The sequence below is a fragment of the Melanerpes formicivorus genome, unplaced genomic scaffold (genome assembly GCF_026170545.1).
Source record: "Melanerpes formicivorus ecotype bairdi unplaced genomic scaffold, bMelFor1.0.p_v2 SCAF_75, whole genome shotgun sequence".
Classification (NCBI taxonomy): Eukaryota; Metazoa; Chordata; class Aves; order Piciformes; family Picidae; genus Melanerpes; species Melanerpes formicivorus.
The window spans coordinates 1,415,734-1,436,831 of NW_027142427.1; the positions used below are offsets into that span (position 1 = coordinate 1,415,734).

The 21,098-nt window shown below is 43.8% G+C and overlaps 1 protein-coding gene across 2 annotated transcripts in view; it reads right to left on the reverse strand.

Moving 5' to 3' along the window:
* Positions 1 to 21,098, reverse strand: part of BEND5 (BEN domain containing 5) — a 1,094,864-nt gene that overhangs the window by 102,193 nt on the left and 971,573 nt on the right. For both annotated transcript variants that reach the window (XM_068163846.1, XM_068163845.1), the window contains exon 11: positions 5,077 to 5,239. In XM_068163846.1, the coding sequence (XP_068019947.1) occupies positions 5,077 to 5,239 (163 nt within the window). The remainder of the gene's footprint in view (positions 1 to 5,076; positions 5,240 to 21,098) is intronic.

Genomic DNA, 21,098 nt, shown 5'->3' on the forward strand with positions numbered 1-21,098 from the left:
CTGTTGATGTGAGACTCCTTTACTGACCATTCTCAGGTCAGGCTGTGACAGCTGCTGATCAGCAGGCTCTAGTGGAAAGCAATTCTGGGTGTGCTATCAGAGCAGCACTCAGAGTCTTACAGCGGGGGATTCATCCTTCCTCCCCGTCTTTTATCCTTTGTTCCCTGCCCAGCTGTGAGGCTGGTGTGTATCTAGACAGCTCAGCAGCTGAGCTGCCGGTGGTGAATGTTACAGAGCATTTTATATGCCTTGTGTCATAAGCCCTGTAAATGACTAGTAAAACATGGTATTTAATGGAAGCACGTCAGCTTGTTTTAAAGCTTCTTCACCTAATGCTGAGCAAACTGTTGCTGAGCTGCTTTTTTAATCAGTTACCACCAAATGTGTGCATGTGTGAGGAGGGTTTTAAACATTTCTCTGTCCACTTCCAGGCAACTAACTGACAAGCCTACAATCCTTATTATGCCTTCCAAATATCGCCCATTCACTGTTATCTCCAGCACGTATTATCAGCAGAGCGTTCTGCAGAGCCAGGCTTATAGAACATATCCCTAATGTTTCTTATGCACCAGGTACATATCAGTTAGACACAGACCTACCAGGCACACACACATACCTCTGAGGGGATGTATAACAGGACATTCAGGAAGTTATACCTGATGCAGTCCTTTCTTTGCAGGATGAAAATACAAGAGCAGCCATTACTGATATAATGCTGAGGCCTGAGATATTCATAGTGTCATAGTATCATTCAGGGTTGGAAGGGACCACAAGGATCATCTAGTTCCAACCCCCATGCCCTGGGTAAGGACACCCCACACTAGATCAGGCTAGCCAGAGCCTCATCCAGCCTGGTCTTAAACACCTCCAGGGATGGGGCCTCAACCACCTCCCTGGACAACCCATTCCAGGGCTTCACCACTCTCATGGGGAAGAACTTCCTCCTCAATATTCATGCAACCACATTAGCTCTAGTTAGAAGAGGCCAGAAGTTCAGCACTTGGCAGCATGAGGTTATCCCACCATCTATGCCCCTGCACAGGCTGATGGAATATCCTTCATTCCTGGCTTTCATTTAAGTACTGCAGCCTCAGGGGCAAATTTGTTTCTATATATCATACCAGGTATAATCTTGTTCTAAATTATGAGTTTTCAAAGTATTTAATTTAGGAGAAGACATTCACTCATATTAACTGGAGTAATTTAGAACATATTTTACACATTTAATGATATGCTCTCCTGCTATTTTGTGTTTTGGAGGGGGTTTTGTGTTTGGTGGTGTTTTTTGTTGTTGTTGTTGGGGGTTTTGTTTTGTTATCTTTTGTTGTTGTTTGGTTGGTGGTCTTTCATTTATGTCATTTTCTTATTAAAAGAAGTTACTGTCACAGTGACAATGTCAGGGTTCAAATAACATACACCAGAGAGAAAGCCTGTCCCCCCATCTTCATGCATGTAAGGTATTCATTTATCTCAATTACGAAGTGTGGTTCAGTCACACAAGTGTGAACAAAAAGTGTCATCTTATCCTCTGTAGAAAGATAACAGTCTCAAGCTGCACCAGGGGAGGCTTAGGCTGGATGTTTGGAAGAAGTTCTTCACAGGAAGAGAGATTGGCCATTGGAATGTGCTGCCCAGGGAGGTGGTGGAGTCACCATCACTGGAGGTGTTTAGGAAGAGACTGGCTGGGGCACTTGGTGCCATGGTTTAGTTGATTAGATGGTGTTGGGTGATAGGTTGGACTTGATGATCTCGAAGGTCTTTTCCAACCTGGTTTATTCTATTCTATCCCTATTATAGGCTTACATTGAGATTTTATAGATCACAGAGTTAGCACAAGGAATGTGAAGAACTAACAAAAAATCAACCACCACAACACTGCTTAATGGTACTAAGTTAATTCACTTAGATAGTGACATGAAAGAGGATGGGACTTTGATCTTATTTGCCACAGATGCTGTGACAAAGCTAAGAGGCAGACTTACATGCCAGTAGCCCAAACCAAATTCACCTACCTCAGTTTCCTCACCTGTCACCAGGAACTACTGTAGGCTAAATTAACATTTTTGTGGAATCTGGAGACCCTTGTTTGTTTTGGTCTCCACATGAAGCCAGTGTTGCTTGCTTTGTTTTCTTTCTGTTCAAGGCTATGGGTCCCCTGAATTTGAGGCTATGTCTCAGCCTGTACTTCTTAATCCAACACCAGAAGCTTTTTTATAATTCTAGCCACCCTGATCCAGTTTCTATTGCAAACAAACAAAGGAAACATTCACCCTCACGACCCAACACCACTGCAGTAGTTTGCATAAAGTCCTAAGAAATGTAGTTGAAGGCAGATTTCCTGAATGTTTGCCTTATGAGTTCATGGGTTTGGGGCTCACTAGATTTTCATTTATCTGTTTCACTAGCTGCCTGCATGGAGCTAGACAGTTAATAGAAGCACACCTGTCCTTGGAGGCCAATACCAACTGACTGGCTGTGCCTTGGTTCAAGTCCATTAAAAATGCTGAGCATTAATTAATCACTGACTTGCAAATAGCTTGGAAGAGATGTTCTGGCTAAATTGGAATGCTCTGCAATTGTTTTACTTTTGTTCCCAGGCACTTCAGTGATATGAAACTTCTCCCCTGCCAGAGTAGGCTATACATAGCTCAGGCCACTCCTGTGTAAGAACACACCGGCCTAGAGACTGATTCAAGCGGCTCCATTTCTTCTCTAACTAGGAAACTGCACACATAAGGAAGAGGTGTCAAAAGCAGCACCCTGGACAGAATCTCTCCATTGAAAAGGAAATAATAAAACATATCAGAGCAAGACACCAGTGGACCATAGTACACGGGCAAAGAGTCTTCCCTGCTTGCTGTCTACCAGGCCAGCCAAAACCAGCTTCTCCTTTTTCATTCCACTAAGTGAAACTGTAAACTGTAAGTGTAGAAATCAAGCTGCTTCTTGAGTTTTCCATACATCACCACTAAGGAGGCTCTCTGTGATGTGGGGACTCTGTTGTGCTCTAGTCACTGATGGTCACAGTGAATAAACAGAGTGATGCAGCTCTGTCAGCTAAGCCAAGCAAATAGACAAAGATGTTAGACCCCACAACCTCTGAAATGTGAAGCACAAAAACAAACAAACAAAATCTTTGTGAAAAAGGAAACTAAGCCAGCATGACCTACAAGTCATGAAGAAAAGCATTCAAGGGAATCATGATCTCATTTGTATAGGGACTCTTCCCACACCTCACTGCAAATACTGCTCTTGATAAATAAGGAAGACAAATAAACAGTTGTTGGCACAATGAATACTAAATGAGGAGGAGAATTAAAGGTGAAAGATAGGTATGTGTTCTTAAAGCATCAAAATAGCAACATAAGAAAATAATTACCTAAACCTAGCAGTAAGAACAACCTTGCTCTTGGTGGGAAGATAAACTACATGGGTATGTTGCTAGAGCTATTCCTTGAAAATAGTTAACCTTACCGGGCAAAAACCGAGCTTGGATTCCAAATGCTTCAACAAGCCTGGTAAGTCACCTTAACATATTCATCCTCCTCCTTCCCCTAGGTTTCACTTTTAGTGGAGAAGCCAAACCAGCAACCTCCAAATGATTAAGAATTACTTGCCCTGCTCCCTGTTTCTCATTCAGCCCCACACAGTGTGCACATATACATGACTGAGGAAGAATCACGTCTCAAGAACGTTTCCCCCTCGCTACTCTAAAGCTCTAAACCTTCCTCAACTTCCGAAATGCAACACAGAGATAAATAGGCAATCACAGCTGACCTTTATCCCTCTGCAGTGTTTCTAAACCTATGGAAATATCAAAAGCTACCAAAACATAATCAGAAATTGAAATAACAGATGCAGGCTTGGAGTGTGGTTATTTGATAGAGCATGGTGACACAGAAGAAAAAAGACCAGTCAGATTAGAAAGAGCAGATCGTAAGACCAGTCACAACACAACTGCATGACTCACAGAATTGTTAGGGTTGGAAGGGACCTCAAGAATCATCCAGTTCCAACCCCCCTGCCATGGGCAGGGACACCTCACACTAGATCAGAGCCACATCCAGCCTGGACTTAGAAACTTCCAGGGATGAGGCTTCTACAGCCTCCCTGGGCAACCTGTTCCAGTGTCTCACCACCCTTATGGGGAGGAACTTCTTCCTACCATCCAATCTCAATCTACCCATTCCTACTTTTTTTTTTTTTTTCATTCCCCCTAGTCCTGTCACTACCTGACACCATAAAAAGTCCCTCCCCAGCTTTCTTGTAGCTCCCTTGAGATACTGGAAGGCCACAATAAGGTCTCCTTGGAGCCTTCTCTTCTGCAGACTGAACAGCCCCAACTCCCTCAGCCTGTCCTCATAGCAGAGGTGCTCCAGCCCTCTGATCATCCTCATGGCCCTTCTCTGGACACCCTCCAGCACCTCCAGATCCTTCCCATAATAGGGGCTAATAGAGGCTAAATTGTTGATGCACTGTGATAGCCAGATGGATAGGAGTTTTTCTGAGGAATGAGACATTGTTTCTATCTGAGCAGTCAAAAATGCTAGCAGATTTGTTTTCTTTGCGGAGCTGGCTTTCCATTTCTTTGTCAACTGGTATTAAAGACCCGGCCTTGAGGCAGCTGCAGAATCCAGTGGACCCTGCAGAGCCTTTTGGCTGCAGTTCAAAGGTGGAGAAGTTAAAATAACTCAGTACCAAAGACAACCCTTCAACTTGCTATTAAAACAGTAATACAAACACCAGGATAACAAGAGAATAAAGAGAGAAATTAAGAAAGAAATGGAAGCCTGTGGAAGGGAATGGATCACAGGCTCTCCAGGACTAGTTTCTGTAATAAGTGTGTGAGACAATCTCCTACAAGAGGGAAATGGCTTATTTGATATAATATGCCTTTCTCTTCTTGAATTTCCACAGTATGGAGAATCAATATGAGGGAAATTAAAGCATCAGGAGCAGACTCACATTTCCACTTGTGTGTTCCTATCTCAGCAAACTCTTATTGAGATAGAAGTATTTACCTTAAGTGCCCAGTTCACGTGTGCTGCATGAAGAGGGAGGTTTTCAAAAGGATACATGCTTCTTCTGTGTAGGGCACAGCAGAAGTTAGGCCACCCAACATGTAGCTGTAGAATGAGACTTCCAGAGTGTAGCAGTAGGATGTATCATTTAACAGCCCACCAAGAAAACGCCGGCCTGTCCCTGCTTTCACAGCGTCTCTGTTGAATGATGTACTGGACTGAAGGAGACAGAGACAGCAAGAGAGTTTGTGAGATCATGAGAAGAAATGTGTTAGAACAGAAAACAGTTAAATTCACATTGTCAAATCTCATTTACACTGTATGAGATTGCACTATTTTTGAACAGGGCATGGAGAAACCATTAACTTAAACACTGTCTGGCACATACACTGTAAATAATGTCTTGTAGACTTACAAAAAGAAATAAAAATCAGTCTGAGTTCACTGGTAGCATCAACTCTGAGCCTGACATATGCATGAGTTGAAAGAGAACCTTTCAGACCCTTCATTCTCAAAAATTAGCCTGGACTAGTATTTGGCTATAGAATCACAGAATTGTTAGAGTTGGAACGAACCTCAAGGATCATCCAGTGCCAGCCCCCCTGCCATGGGCAGGGACACCTCACACTAGATCAGGTTGCTCAGAGCCACATCCAACCTGGCCTTAAAAACCTCCAGGGATGAGGCTTCTACCACCTCCCTGGGCAACCTGTTCCAGTGTATCACCACTCTCATGGGGAAAAACTTCTTCCTAACATCCAGTCAGAATCTATCCATTTATTTAGTTTTTCCCACTCCCCCTAGTCCTATCACTCCCTGACACCCTAAAAAGTCCCTCCCCAGCTTTACTGTAAGCCCCCTTCAGATATTGGATGGCCACAGTAAAGTCTCCTCAGAGACTGCAGACTGAACAGCCCCAAATCCCTCAGTCTGTCCTCATAGGAGAGGTGCTCCAGCCCTCTAATCATATTAGTGGCTCCTCTCTACTGAGTTCCACTGTAGCATAACCATTCTCTCCCACCCCTTCCCCTGGCCTGTTCTGAGCACAGTAGAAACACAGTGGCATTTAATTATTTTTTGGTGAAAATTTCTCACCTAAGACATTTGACTGGTTTTTAAATTAGGTCACACAAATTTCCACTTCACTAACTTAAATGTTAACTGGGTGTTGCTCTCTGGGTGGAAAAACATACTGCACTATTTTACAGCGTTAGGAGCACAGTAGAAAAGGTAATCTCTGCTAGCACTGGAGATCTGGCTTGAAGAATCCTATGGACTATTCATTTGAGGGGTGGAGAGAAGGGCTCCAAATATTTCCATAGATGAATTTTATGTCTCCTCTGAAGGTGTGATATCTGAAGACTAAAGCAAAGCTCATCTTCTGGTTAGAATAAGAATAACCTTTATTAGAATAAACCTTTATTAGAATAAACCAAACCAGGTTGGAAGAGACCTTCAAGATCATCGTGTCCAACCCATCAACCAATCCAACCCACCCAAACAACTAACCCATGGCACCAAGCACTCCATCAAGTCTCCTCCTGAACACCTTCAATGACGGCAACTCCACCACCTCCCCGGGCAGCCCATTCCAATGGGCAATCACTCTCTCTGTATAGAACTTCTTCCTAACATCCAACCTGAACCTCCCCTGGCGCAGCCTGAGACTGTGTCCTCTTGTTCTGGTACTGGGTGCCTGGGAGAAGAGACCATCATCCGCCTGTCTACAACCTCCCTTCAGGTAGTTGTAGAGAGTGATAAGGTCACCCCTGAGTCTCCTCTTCTCCAGGCTGAGCAACCCCAGCTCCCTCAGCCTCTCCTCATAGGGCTTGATTAAGTCTCAGAGCTTGTTCCTACCAAATAGATAGAAAACCGGATTTTGCTTTCACTTTGGTTATCAGATGCTACTTGCAAACCTCATAACCATTAGACTGACTCAATCTGGGCTCAGCACAAGCTAGTGACCACCAAAAATAATATTTAAATAAGCACTTAATAGATCCATCTTTGATCAGTTGCATAAAAGGCCTTAAGGTCTCCTGCTTTACGACTTTCACATTGGCAGTGTAACATAAAGGAATCACAGAATGTTAGGGGTTGGAAGGGACCTCCAGAGATCATCTAGTCCAAACCCTAAGCCAAAGGAGGATCACATAGTGCAGTCTGCACAGGAATGCTTCCAGGCAGATTTTGAAAGTCTCCAGAGAAAGAGACTCCACAACCTCTCTGCTCTGTCACCCTCACCATAAAGAAGTGTCTCCTCATGTTGAGGTGGAACCTCCTGTGTTCACAGTATCACCAAGGTTGGAAGAGACCTCAAAGATCATCGAGTCCAACCTGTCAGCACAGACCTCATGACTAGACCATGGCACCAAGTGCTACGTCCAACCTCCTCTTGAACACCTCCAGGGATGGTGACTCCACCACCGCCCCGAACTGGACACAGTACTCAAGGTGCGGCCTAACCAATGCAGAGTATAGGGGCACAATGACTTCCCTGCTTGCACCCATTGCGCTTCTAGCTTGCACCCATTGTTCCTTGGCCTATCACTGGGAACCACCAAAAAGATGCTGGCACTTTCACCTTGACACCCATCCCTCAGATATTTATAGATGTTGCTAAGATCTCCTCTCAGCCTTCTCCTCTGAAGACTAAATGAGCCTTATTATAGTTTCCTGTTCAGTCACTGTGGCCACGGTGAATTCTTTGGGCTATCCAGGGTCCTCCTGTTGATCCTCATGGTTTGTTAGTACCTTTTCCCGATATCAAAATGCTAGTATTTGTCAAGTCCATCTCTTATCAAAACCAAGGAAAATAAGTTCTATTTCTTATTTGAACTACTAAATGCAATCATTCAAAATGTTAAACTTCTCCAGACCAAGGAAATCAGATTAATACTGAAATGAGGAGCAGTTCTTGATGAATAGTGTGTATCAGAAGATATGGACTGGAAACACCTGAGGCTTTATTAACATTCTGAATGTTTTGAAGTCTCTCTCATGTTATAAAAAGAAAGGCTGTCCAGGTTAATTAGAATAAGATGGAATTTGGTTTCTTATTAGCATTATATATTGGAGTTTCCAAAGCAGCTTGTTGTCTTTGTGGTAACATAATATTTAGCTTTGTGGTAAATTGTACACAGAATGGATTCTGCTATGTACATATCATATAATTTTCTGCAAATTACATGGCAGACACCTTGAGGATATTCTGAATACACTCATGTGACATGAAGGTAAAATGCTCGTAAGGACTGATGGGGAAATTAATTGGAGCTATGGAATAAAATACTTAAGGAGGATTACAAGACAATGTTCTCTGAGTTCCTGCAAAAGAACACTTTAAAAGACTACTGAGGGAAAGCTTTGTCTTCACCTAAAATTCAGAAGCATAAAGGAAGGTGATCATGCTCTGGGGATTGCATCATAAGTCAAGTAAACATTGATTTCAGTGAATAGTGCTTCGCATTCAAATGAAGGCCATAGTGGAGCTTTCAAAGCAGGAAAGTATCAGCTGATGACTATAGGAGTGCAAAGTTAGCTCCAACAACAAATATGTCAGAATGTGGTATTGTGGTTTTTGATCAGGGGCATCGCTCACAAGGGGAATGAGCTAATTCTGTGACTGCATTTGGCACAATGAAAACAAGGAAAATGCTGGAGAAGCAATTCAGGGCAGACATCAGGGACAGAAGTACTCCAGTGATCAGAAGATTCAGTTACTGACATGGAGTACCTGTGAAGATTATGGAATCCCATCAACTAATTTAAGAACAAGCTGGACAAGTATCTGCAGAGTATAGTTCGTATCTTTGAGACACGGTTTGGATACAAGGTGCTTCTCAAGTCTATTTCCCATGATTTCAGTCAGGTTAGGGGAAGGTTATCAATTGAATTCCTCATAGATGATTCTTGAGATAAGTCTTACATAATATTTTCATCACAATCCTTGTCATGTTAAAGGAGGACCATGGCAACAAAATTTGCTCATGACACACAACAGCATAGCATAGAACAGAACAGAACTAACCAGGTTGGAAAGCACTTTCAAGATCATTGAGTCAAACACTATCCAGCACTATCCAATCAACTAAACCATGGCAGCAAGAACCCCATCCAGTCTCTTTTTAAACACCTCCAGTGATGGTGACTCCACCACCTCCCTGGGCAGCCCGTTCCAGCAGCCAATCTCTCTTTCTGGGAAGAACCTCTTCCTAACATCCAGCCTAAAACTCCATGTGCAGCTTGAGACTGTGTCCTCTCATTCTGTCACAGGCTGTCTGGGAGAAGAGACCAACCCCACCTGGCTACAACCTCATTTCAGGTAGTTGTAGAGAGCAATGAGGTCACCCCCTGAGCCTCCTCCTCTCCAGGCTAAACAATGCCAGCTCCCTCAGCCTCTCCTCACAGGGCTTGTGCTCAAGGCCTCTCACCAGCCTCATTGCCCTTCTCTGGGCACGTTCAAGTGTCTCGATGTCCTTCTTAATAGGTGAAATAGGTGAAGAGAGAGTCAGATATATTATTTCACTGAAGTGATTTTTGATTCCTGGCAGAACATAACTCACATGTTGGATCCAGTTACTGGCAAAATTCTACTTGCCATATTGCAAAAGTGAAGCATAAGTAGCTTACATAATTTAAAGAAGGTTTTGTGAATAGCCAAAAGAAGAAAACAAAATCTGGATCTTTCCAGAGTCTGAATTTTTTTAATCCTTTGCCAGGATTAAAAAGAACCTGAACTTTCATTTAGGTGAATAAATGTACACTGTGGAGATTAAACTGTCTTCACTTTGGGAAAAAAAAAAAGGCTCATGACACAGACAAGATTGAAGTCTTAAGTGAAATAATAAGATCTCTGATTTGACTCAAGAAGGTTGGACTACAGAAAACAACATAAACCTTTCAAAGAGGAACACATGCAGGTTGTGAAACTTGGGCTTGGCTCTGGAATAAATGTTGCAAGCCAGGATGTGACCTGATGCTTCAAATGAAAAGGAGGAAATTAAAAATCTAAGAAAATTCAGCCAATGAAAAGGAAGGGCAAGAGGCACTTGGTTGAGTCCAACCTTGGACTTATTTCAAATCAAGACAAATGGAGTGGAGAAATGAGCAGGAAAAACCGGGAATCCTTATCTGAACTGATCCTGGCAGCTGGAAAGGCTGAAACAAAGGCTATGAAAAGCCATGTATTAGGATGGCAAAGAAAGCCCTTTGCATGCACATTTGTTTAATCAAGCTCTAGTCTGGGGAAAAGGGAGTGATGGTTAGGGCAAGAACAGAGGTCGGTTGTCCACACAGAGAATCTACTGCCCTACAACCCTTGCAGAGCTGAACTGAAGCCATCATTAAGCAAATGCACTGAGCAGGCACAGCAGGAGAACAGCTAAACAAATATTTATTTCCTCAAGGCTGAATCACATGGGAGTGTCAACAACAGCAAAAAGTATAGAGTGTGGAGGGAAACACCACAGACTTGCAAGTTCTCAGACAGGGATATTTGTATAAAATCAACAGTAATTTGTTATTAAAACACACAGATGTATTAAACCTCACAGAAGTACTCCGCTTCCCAGCTTGTTTTCAAAATATTCAGTGAATAAGTAGCTACCTACAGGATTAGGAGGTGCCAAGCAACAAGAATCCAGTGTTAAAACAGCAGAGCAGGGAGAAACCCACCAGAAAATGACACACGGACATCACACACACTCTTGGGAGCCTCAAGATGTGCTGACCCTCTCTCTGCAGGCATTAGTGGCCTTCCTACCAGATCATTCCTCCTCTCCATGTTGTGCTGAATACCTTCTGTTTGAGTGGTTTCCCCATTGGGAATGACAGTGACCAGCCAGGCAATACAAAGACACCAATTGGATCTCACTCAGAAATTGCAGCAGACAAAAGAGATGTGTGGAAGAAAATAAGAAAGGGGGAGGGGGGCATGCAAATTCCTCCTGGAGTGGTGTCAAAGCAGAAAAATATCTTGGCCCTTGGTCAAACCTCTCAATGTGCCAGAACCACTGTCTCGAGGGCAGCCTTCTCTCTTGGCTGGTGAGGACAGTCTACCACACAGTGGCTCTCCTGAGTGAATTCCACCCCCTGGTATCTACCTTACAAGCTCAACAGCTTAGGCAGCTTCCATATGGCTGAGGGATACTCTTGGTTTCTCAGCACTGCTCCATCATCCTTCTAACAGCTACCCAAATAAATGCCTTGAGCAGTCCATATTTACAAAGTGAGGGTAGGCAGATTGCTGATTGCCTCCGACTGCCTGTATCAATCTATAAAGAGCAGCTCCAAAAAGAGGGACAATAACACAGTTCTCATACATCTGAGATTAGATTTGCCCAAGTCCACCCTTTGGCATCCTGATGGACTTGGAATCTGAGTGGTTTTGCTCAGTAGGCTCTTCCCTTGATGGAACTTCCTCCTCAGTGTATGTATGACTGCACAGGGAACTTCTACATCATCAAAAAAACCTAAGGTTGTACAAAAGGGAAAGCTGGAGGCAAACCCGAGTAAAAGTGGGTCTGTTGTTCAGTGGAAGAAGAGATGTCAAAAAGACTTAAAACATTAAGCAGGCACAGTGTCCAACCACTCATGAATGAAGGTTCATTTCTACCTTTCACTAATGGCATGGCAAAGGGACAAGGTACAAAAGGGTACTTTCACACACAAGACTTGCTGGGAAACAAATCTTTGCCATCTTCTGAAGTTGTTCAGCACATTAGGGAGAAAAACTATCACAAGGTATGATCACATTACACATCAGACCTTACTGCTGTCTACAACTACTTGAAGGGAGGTTGTAGATAGGTGGGGGTTAGTCTCTTCTCCCAGGCAACAAGCACCAGAACGAGAAGACATAGTCCCAAGCTGCCCCAGGGGAGGTTTAGGCTGGATGTTAGGAAGAAGTTCTTCATAGAAAGAGAGATTGGCTATCGGAATGTGCTGCCCAGGGAGGTGGTGGAGTCACCATCACCAGAGATGTTTAAGAAGAGACTGGATGGGGCACTTGGTAACATGGTTTAGTTGATTAGTGTTGGATGATAGGTTGGACTTGGTGATCTCAAAGGTCTTTTCCAACCTGGTTAATTCTATTCTATTCTATCAGACCTTGACAGGCTCTTGGCACAGAAACCAGGGCATAGACTGTGCATCACTTATGATCAATTCTACTGTGCTTCTCCAACCCAGGAATAAAAGAAACAACAAGGTACAAATGACTCAAAGTAATTAGCAAATAAATTGTCAACCAGAGAAAAATGTGGTCACAAGCTTTGACAAATTAAGAAAGATGAAATTAAGTAAGGTCTAAGGGATTCCTGAAATCCAGCCAATAGATTTTACCAGCTGTTTACATCTACTGCAACACAAACCATTGTTACATGCCCGTGGTAGGAAGGAGCAAACTGCATATGTATTCAAAAACTTGAGCTCTAGTGTGCGCATGAATATTCCCCAGAACATCATTTATCCTCACAAATAGACATCTGCATGAAACTCAGAATAAGGAAATCTTTCCATTTGCTGATATAGATAGAGAGATGATGTAGGTCCAGAAACTGTTTTACAAAAGGACACAGTATCTTCAACTCTGTGCTCATGAGAATCAGACAAGTATGTTAAAAAACTTTCCTGGAGAAGAGCAGAAATGCAAAGAGTGAAAGAATTTGTAATTAGAAAATGAAGGAGGGGAGGGGGAGAGGAGGGGAGGGGGAGGAGAGGTTAAGAGAAGAGAAGAGAAGAGAAGAGAAGAGAAGAGAAGAGAAGAGAAGAGAAGAGAAGAGAAGAGAAGAGAAGAGAAGAGAAGAGAAGAGAAGAGAAGAGAAGAGAAGAGAAGAGAAGAGAAGAGAAGAGAAGAGAAGAGAAGAGAAGAGAAGAGAAGAGAAGAGAAGAGAAGAGAAGAGAAGAGAAGAGAAGGAGAGGAGACCAGACCAAGTAGGAAGAGACCTTCAAGATCATCGTGTACCAATCCATCATCCAACACCACCTAATCAACTAAACCATGCAATAAAGCACCCTATCAAGTCTCCTCCTGAACACCTCCAGTGATGGTGACTCCACCACCTTCCCGGGCAGCCCATTCCAATGGGCAATCACTCTCTCTGTGTAAAACTTCCTCCTAACCTCCAGCCTAAACCTCCCCTGGCACAGCCTGGGACTGTGTCCTCTTGTTCTGGTACTGGTAGCCTGGGAGAAGAGACCAACCTCTGCCTGTCTACAACCCCCCTTAAGGTAGTTGTAGGAAGCAATAAGGTCACCCCTGAATCTTCTCTTCTCCAGGCTAAGCAACCCCAGCTCCCTCAGTCTCTCCTCATAGGGCTTGTGTTGCAAGCCCCTCACCAACTTTGCAGCCCTTCTCTGGACACGCTCCAGCAAGTCAACCTCCTTCCTAAACTGAGGTGCCCAGAACTGGACACAGGACTCGAGATGTGGTCTAACCAGTGCAGTGTACAGGGGCAGAATGACACATCATCAGAAATATTCTGGGCCACCTTATGCCATTTCCACCTGGGAAATAAGCTGCATTTTGACAACAGAGGTTAACTACTCCTAGACAAACAGCCCACCTCACCTTCAAACCAGAAAAAAACTGCCCATGTTTAGCTTGTTCGGTAGTTGAGCAATAAGCATTTCACCTACTGGGGTAAGCTGGGACTGTGCATAAAAATTGCTTCATGTTCTCTGCCTGTCAGCACCAGCAAAGGCCAAGCGTAATCAGGACTCAATTACAGCCTCACCAGAATTATCTGATAGTGCTGCTCTTATAGCTGAAGAGGAAGATTTTTACCTAAACAGGTCTAACCTCTCTTAGTCCACAACTCACTGCCCTGGTGCAGAAAAAAAAAATGTGATTAAAAAGTTAGCAGATAGTGCTCTGGGAAAATAAAGGAAAGACATCCTTGTCACGAAGGAAGAATAGGGAAATGGACTGGAGCCCAGGCAATGTCAAATCCATCTTGGTGAAGAGTTTTACAGTATCAGCTGCAACTCACTCTCAGTTTCTAGAATGCTTTGCTGAAGTCTGCAAAAGTTAGAAACAGCAAACAAAGTGTGACTCTTCTGTTTGCCCATCCACAGGGTGCTGTAAGAGGGGTACAACTGGCAGCTACCTTTCCTCATATGGATAGAGCTAATCACTGCCATGGTGTACCCAGCTTTGACCTCGCCATTCTTCCAGCTGTGTCATGCTAGGGCCAAATGGCCCCAGCACAACTCCAGACAGACCCTAGAGTGCCTAGACATGGTTCCCCTGTTCCCAGTTCTTCCTGCAGAAAGTCAGGGCAATGCAGGGAAAAGGAAGAAAAGGGGACAGGACCATGCATGTCTGGTAAACAACCCTGGATCTAGGGTAAGGGCATGTGTTCTGGCCACAGCCTGGCAGAACCCCTTCCTTTTGGAAACTATGTGCTGGCTTCAGTTGCCCTATTAAATACAATAGACTAGACTAGATTAGAATAGACCAGGTTGGAAGAGACCTTCAAGATCACCATGTCCAACCTATCATCCAATACTATCTAATCAACTAAACCATGACACCAAGCACCCCATCCAGTCTCTTCCTAAACACCTCCAGTGATGGAATCAATAAGGTTGGAAAAGACCTCAGAGCTCATCAAATCCAACCTGTCACCCAACACCTCATGACAACTAAACCATGGATTCAAGTGCCACATCTAATCCATTTTTGAACACCCCCAGGGATGGTGACTCCACCACCTCCCTGAGCAGCCCACCCCAATGGCCAATCTCTCTCTCTGTGAAGAACTTTCTCCTCACCTCCAGCCTAAATCTCCCCTGGTGCAGCTTGAGACTGTGTCCTCTTGTTCTGGTGCTGGTTGCCTGGGAGAAGAGACCAACCCCCAACCTGGCTACAACCTCCCTTCAGGTAGTTGTAGAGAGCAATAAGGTCTCCCCTGAGCCTCCTCTTTTCCAGGGTAAACAATCCCAGCTCCCTCAGCCTCTCCTCATAGGGCTTGAACTCCAGACCTCTCCCCAGCCTCATTGCCTTTCTCTGGACATGCTCAAGTGTCTCAGTGTCCTTCTTAAATTCTGATCTCTGTATTTCTCTGGAATCACTGAAGAAAGCGCTCACTTCAGAAGCTAAGTTAACTGTCTCCTCACACCCACCTCTCACCAGCTCCATTAACTCTCTTAATAGACTGGAAAGCATATGAGCTGGTGTTTTTTGTGACAGATTATCATCTCCACGCCAACTGGGTCTGGAGACTTGGAAATCATGGCGTTTGGGAGGCCACTATCAGACAGCCTTCCTCCAACTTATTTTACAAACAAGCTGCAGCCAGGATCTGAAATGCAGATGGAATTATTTTAGGGTGAAGAAAATGGTTTCTGTGAGCAAAGAAATGATGAAATGGGAACAGAGCTCAAAATTACTCCCTGATTTATCGCACCTTTCATCTTTTCATGTTCCTGATGCACAGGAGGACAGCATATTTAATCTCAATATCATTTGAGACTTCTGGAGTTTGGGAAAAGGAGATTTTGAAAAGTCCAGGATCACTTCAAAGAAGGATTCCCTTATTTTGAGTGTTTCCAGGCTCCTTAAGGACAGGCAGATACTGGACTGATACTCTTGTGTAAAGGACTCACTCACTCTCACTGGTGGCTCTACAGCTGACAGCATTTTGCATCCTAACTTCTGTGCCTAAGAACACTGAGGTGGGCAGCAAATATTGGGTTTAACCAGGGAATATTCTTTGTACCTGAGATTGCCATCATTCTGCTCTTATTTCCCCCTCTTTCTTTCCCCTGCTCAGTGGAAAGCAGACAGCAATCAACCTTTCTTAAAGGCAGCATCACATTGTAGGAGTACCATAACCCAACCTGCCTAGCACCACATTTTCAGGCTTTAAAGTGAAATTCTCCCCAGAGAAAAAACAGTTTAAAGGTACTTTGTCACCATATACACATCTGCTCCCTGAGGGGCTTCATTATCCCTCCAATGTGTAATGAAAGAACACCAGATATTTCCCCCTCCTCATCGCTCCCAAGTGTCTTTCAGTCATGCCTGCTTAAGCTTGCAGATAAAAAACGTGTTTTCATGGTCATTAGCAGAAGGGTTGGAAGGAGGGAGATTTATAACCTCTGAGTTTATGCTTAAAAACACCCACAACCAACCAACACCCCCCCAAAAAACTACCAAATGAGCTCCTTTTTTGGAAACTGTATTTAGAAGAGCAATAGGGTTTCATGCTTCAAGGTTTCAGCTGTTCACCTGTGAGAACTTCACTAGCTGCACTTTTCAGTTCTCATTAATATCCATGCTCTGCTCTCTACAGTGCTCTGTTACACAGTTCTAGGACTGATGGAGATCTCCGAAGCCTGATGCCTGTCTCTGCACCTTGTACCAGTTACACTGGCAGCTGGGGGAGGGGACTTCAACCCACCACAACTAGTGAAGGCATTTGTCCTGTCTTTCACATTTTCCAGAATTCATCTTCCCAGGCACTACTTTTACTCACAACTCCCACCTTGCCAAGCACCACAGCCCTGAGGATGCTTATTGAGCTCACTAGCTTTGCCATAGCAGTTAATACATCTGAAATACAAATTGAAACAGCAGCTCTACTGTGAGAGCATCTTAACACTGACAGCCAAACAAAGCAGGGTGGTGATGGCCTTACACAAATAGGGATCTGCAAACCCTTCAGGGTGATAATGAAGAAAAGATCTTCCCTTTAGCAGCCTCTGCTTTTCACAGTATCAGTATCACAGTATAACTAAGGTTGGAAGAGACCTCGAGGATCATTGAGTCCAACCTATAAACACAGACCCCATGACTAGACCATGGCACCAAGTGCCATGTCCAATCTCCTCTTGAATGCCTCCAGGGACGGTGACTCCACCACAGAACACATCCTTCCCAAAACACACCAAAGCTGGCATTTAGAGGACACTATCTAAAGCAGGGGAGGTTTCAGCTCGAGGTGAGGAGAAATTTTCTTCACAGAGAGAGTTGTTAGCCATTGGAACGTGCTGCCCAGGGAGGCGGTGGAGTCACCATCCTTGGAGGTGTTCAAGAGGGGATTGGACGTGGCACTTGGTGCCAGGGTTTAGTAGTCATGAGGTCTAGGGTGACAGGTTGGACTTGATGATCTTCCAGGTCTTTTCCAGCCTTATTGATTCTATGATTACATTGTTAGAAAATAACTTGTGTGTCTGGAGTTCCCACTTTCCCTATTTGTCAGTAGAAAATGAGATGTTTCCTCAAAATATACTCTAAAATAGCCTCTAGCAGTAGCCTGAAATTCTTCTCTGTACAATAGTTTTATAAGAATGTGTGTGGCCTCCTGGGAGTGCTTTCATAATCATGTGTACAAATGGCAGAAACCTAAGACACTGACAAACAGAAGGGGAAATACCATCATGCATGTGGTTGCTTTGAATAGTCTGCAGAAAACACGGTTTGCTCTGTGGCAGAGATGTTCTGCTTACTTTCAGGTCTAAGGCAGGAGATTACAGCCCTTCCTACAGAGGAGTAGGATGCTGTACATTGTTCCCAAAGCAGCCCAGTATAGTCCATTGCTCAAACTCCTTCTGGGCTCTCTCACAGATTTGGAATAGTTTTCTGCACCAGGCATGTATTCTACATGTGTCAAAATACCGCACAGTTAAAAAGGTCATACCCAGAAAGTGTTCCTGGGAGAGGGATGGATGTCCAGTTCTTAACCAACTTCCTACCCCTCCTTCACAGCACAATTTGTCCCAGATGAGTGAAATTTGAAGTGCTCTACAAGAGAAGTAGCTTGTGTTTGAATGTAAAGGAGCTCCTTTCATTTGTACTACTCTGGGAGGCTGTCACCTACGCCCAGCTTATTGACATTATCTAAGAGTAATGATGGTCTCTGAAAACACACCATAAAATTGCTATGAAAACTTGGGCTTTTTTTTTTTCCTGTGGATATCTAAAACTTCTACCTGTGTGAGGATGGAGAAGTGACTGTCAACACTTAAGGTCACAAACAACACAACGAGAAGGTAATGAGAGAAAAATCTATTTACTCGCTTTTCCCCCCCTCCTCCTTTTCCTTTTCTTTGCAATACAAATTAATTCAACTCTCTGTATAAAAAGAGAGGTGGACTGGTTCAGCACGATGTAATGGAGCAGTTTCATTTATCTGAGACTTTCCAGAGGGCAGACTTCTTGCAAGACCAAAAGCTATAGTGCTCAGAAGTGCAGGCTTTACTCTCTGTTCCCTGTGCCAACAGAAACAGGTTTCCCCTTTCCCCAGCCTCTGGGAAAAATAAATAAATAAATGATCTTATGGAGCAACATGTCCAAGAAGCAGTGAGCAGAAATGCATCCCAGAGGGGTGCTAAAGCACATAATAGCTGTATTTGTCTTCCTGCAAATGCCCTGGTACAAGATAACAAAAAAGAAGATAGGGTCGTTTGTCGTTCTCAGGTTTTAAGAGATTTCTGAGTAGATCTGTTAAGCTTGCATGATGTTAACAAAACCTGCCTGAATGCAACAGCTTTTGGCTTTCTGTGACAAGGGTCTTCTCTGCCAAAACAGCAGAGAGGCACATAAGAGATGGTGGTGCAAGTGGGTATGGATTTCTCTGGGGGATGAATTCTAGATCTCAGCAACTTGCTAGCTGCTCCCCGTTCCCTGCCCAGTCACACGTAGCACAGCCTGGTTGTTCTTTAGTTTGGAACAGATTATTGGGATTTGCTCATTCGGTGTCTGTGAGCTGTTATTACTGTCTCAGGCAGTTGTACTAGTGCTTTCTTCAGACATGGCTGAAAACACACTGAGATCAGTAATAGGGATCCAGCCAGGATAAGTGGTAACAGCCCAACAAGGCTGCCACAGGTAGATGGAAGCAACACACCCTCCTTGAGAAAGCTTGGTTTGATGAGGGAGGTGCTGTAGGAATGATTACAAACCTCAAGTATGTGGATACAAGGAAAACAACAGTACATATAGATAGAATAAACTCTTCTCCTCAGTTGCTCAATTTTAAATACCCAGGCCAAAAAGCACAAAACAAACCAACCAATTACAAAAAAACCAACCCAACCACAAACCAAAACAAACCCCAAACCTGACAAAAGTAGCAGAGCAAATCATTTCACATCTGAATTTTCTCATATAGCTGAGACAATAATACTCTCAAAAGTACAGTTTAGGTCACAGTGTTATGGCACTGAGGTTCACAATGTGTTGTTCAGAGACCTCACTGTTGAGTGCATAGTGTGGTATAAACCCTAGGGAACTGCTGAAAGAGAAATCAGACTGGCACTTTGGAAGCCTGGGGTTTATTCTTCAATCTCCTCAAGCAAGTCACTTCCCTCTCACTCTCTTCTGGAAGCTCTTGGGGTTGTGGACTTTCTCAGTAGTTACTCAGTGCCCAGCATAATGCGATCCCAAGGGTCTAACCCTGGCATGCAGAGGACAACAAACAATATTTCTAAGGAAGGTGCTCTACTGGGAGGCTGAATACAAGAAAATGAAATGAGAACTCAAAGGTATGCCAAGTACTATCAGTTCAGAGTCCAAAGAAAAACACCAACATGATTAAGCCAAATATCTCTGGCCAGTCTTTTGCTTTCAACCGCAAAGAAAATCAATCTCTACAAAGTGCTAAAGCCACCCAAGAGTGGCTGCAGTTGTTTCTTTTAAATGAACCAAAGAGAACAGATGGTCTCCTCTCATACTGTCGCGAAGGTCAAAATTAGCCACCCCTAAGAGTAGCAGGTTCTTGAAATACTCAAGTGCTTGTGTCTGGTTGTTGTGAGTAATCCGCCCTCCAGAACATGAAAGGTCAAATGAAGAACATCCCTTCAAATACTGCCATGACTCCTAGCCATGGCTGATGTGTAAGACACTCGGACGTGGCGTCAACAGCTGCTCCTAAAACACAATGAGTCAGCCTTTCAAAAGAGCTTCTCAGCTCTCACTCTTAGAGCTTTCATACAGATTATATTTACTCCCCAATGTTTAAAAATATCCTTTTTAAACCTTGAAAATGCAGAATGCTTTCCTTTCTCCAGTTAGCTGCCCAAGAATGTCTCTTGTATTTATTTGGGAGCGAAACTTCCTAGGCCTTTCTTTTACTTTCCTCTTCATGCACTGATGGCTACATCAAAGGCAGGCCTGTGTTTCTGAAGTCACGTGCAAATGAAGACTTTCTGATCCCTCTCGCAACTTTTACCTGCAAACCGCAGTCAGCCTTCCATAGTGCTGCGAGGTTAAGTATTTTGCTCAGCAGACAGGGTACAGAATCGCTGGGGGACTTGCCTTTGGTCTTACAACAGGCATGCAGGCACCATTCCCCTGCCCATCCCCTACTCTAATTACCAATCTCCCTTGGATGCTGTCATTTAAATAAAAGACCTATTGGAAATGACAGGTGAAGAAAGCAGCCCGGCCATGAAATGCACTCTAAAGTATATTAATAGAAGGTTGCCAGACAAAACGGCACAAGGCATTTGATCGCATCATCTTAGGCTTGTTGTTCATGCTCCTTTGCATCTGGCTGCGTGATTTCTGCCAGATTCTCGGCTGGAGGAGCAGGCTAGGATTTGCCTGCTTTCCCTAACCCGTGCCGGGCTCAACTGCAATCATGCGGAGCGCTGAAAGAAATCCCTTTGAGTCGGGATTCATTCCGAACATGTAAAACCCAGACAAATGACTGCTTCTCCAAAGTGAATCCCATTTCACAGCAAGTAGGTTATTAGTGTGGAACTCCATACAAGTGGCCTGCATTCAAAAGCCCTCTGCATTATTAATAGAAGATGAGCTTTTGACATCAAAGGAGAACCATTATGTATGCTAAACGGTGGCAAAAATTGTACCCGCACTTCAAACCTTTTCAGTCCTTTGTCCCTTGTAAATCAATCAAGGTTGACAGATGCTTTAAGGAGAGTAATCTTTTCAATGATACTGTCAATGGATAACATAATGGAACATTGTCTCTGTGCTGTGTGAAGACATGGAGCTAGTCAATTATGGACAACACTTCATGCAGCCGCCAGTTTTCACTTGAAGTGCTGCTGTTGAAGTATTATAATCCCAACAAATGGCCGCAGCAGCATACAATGTAAATGAGA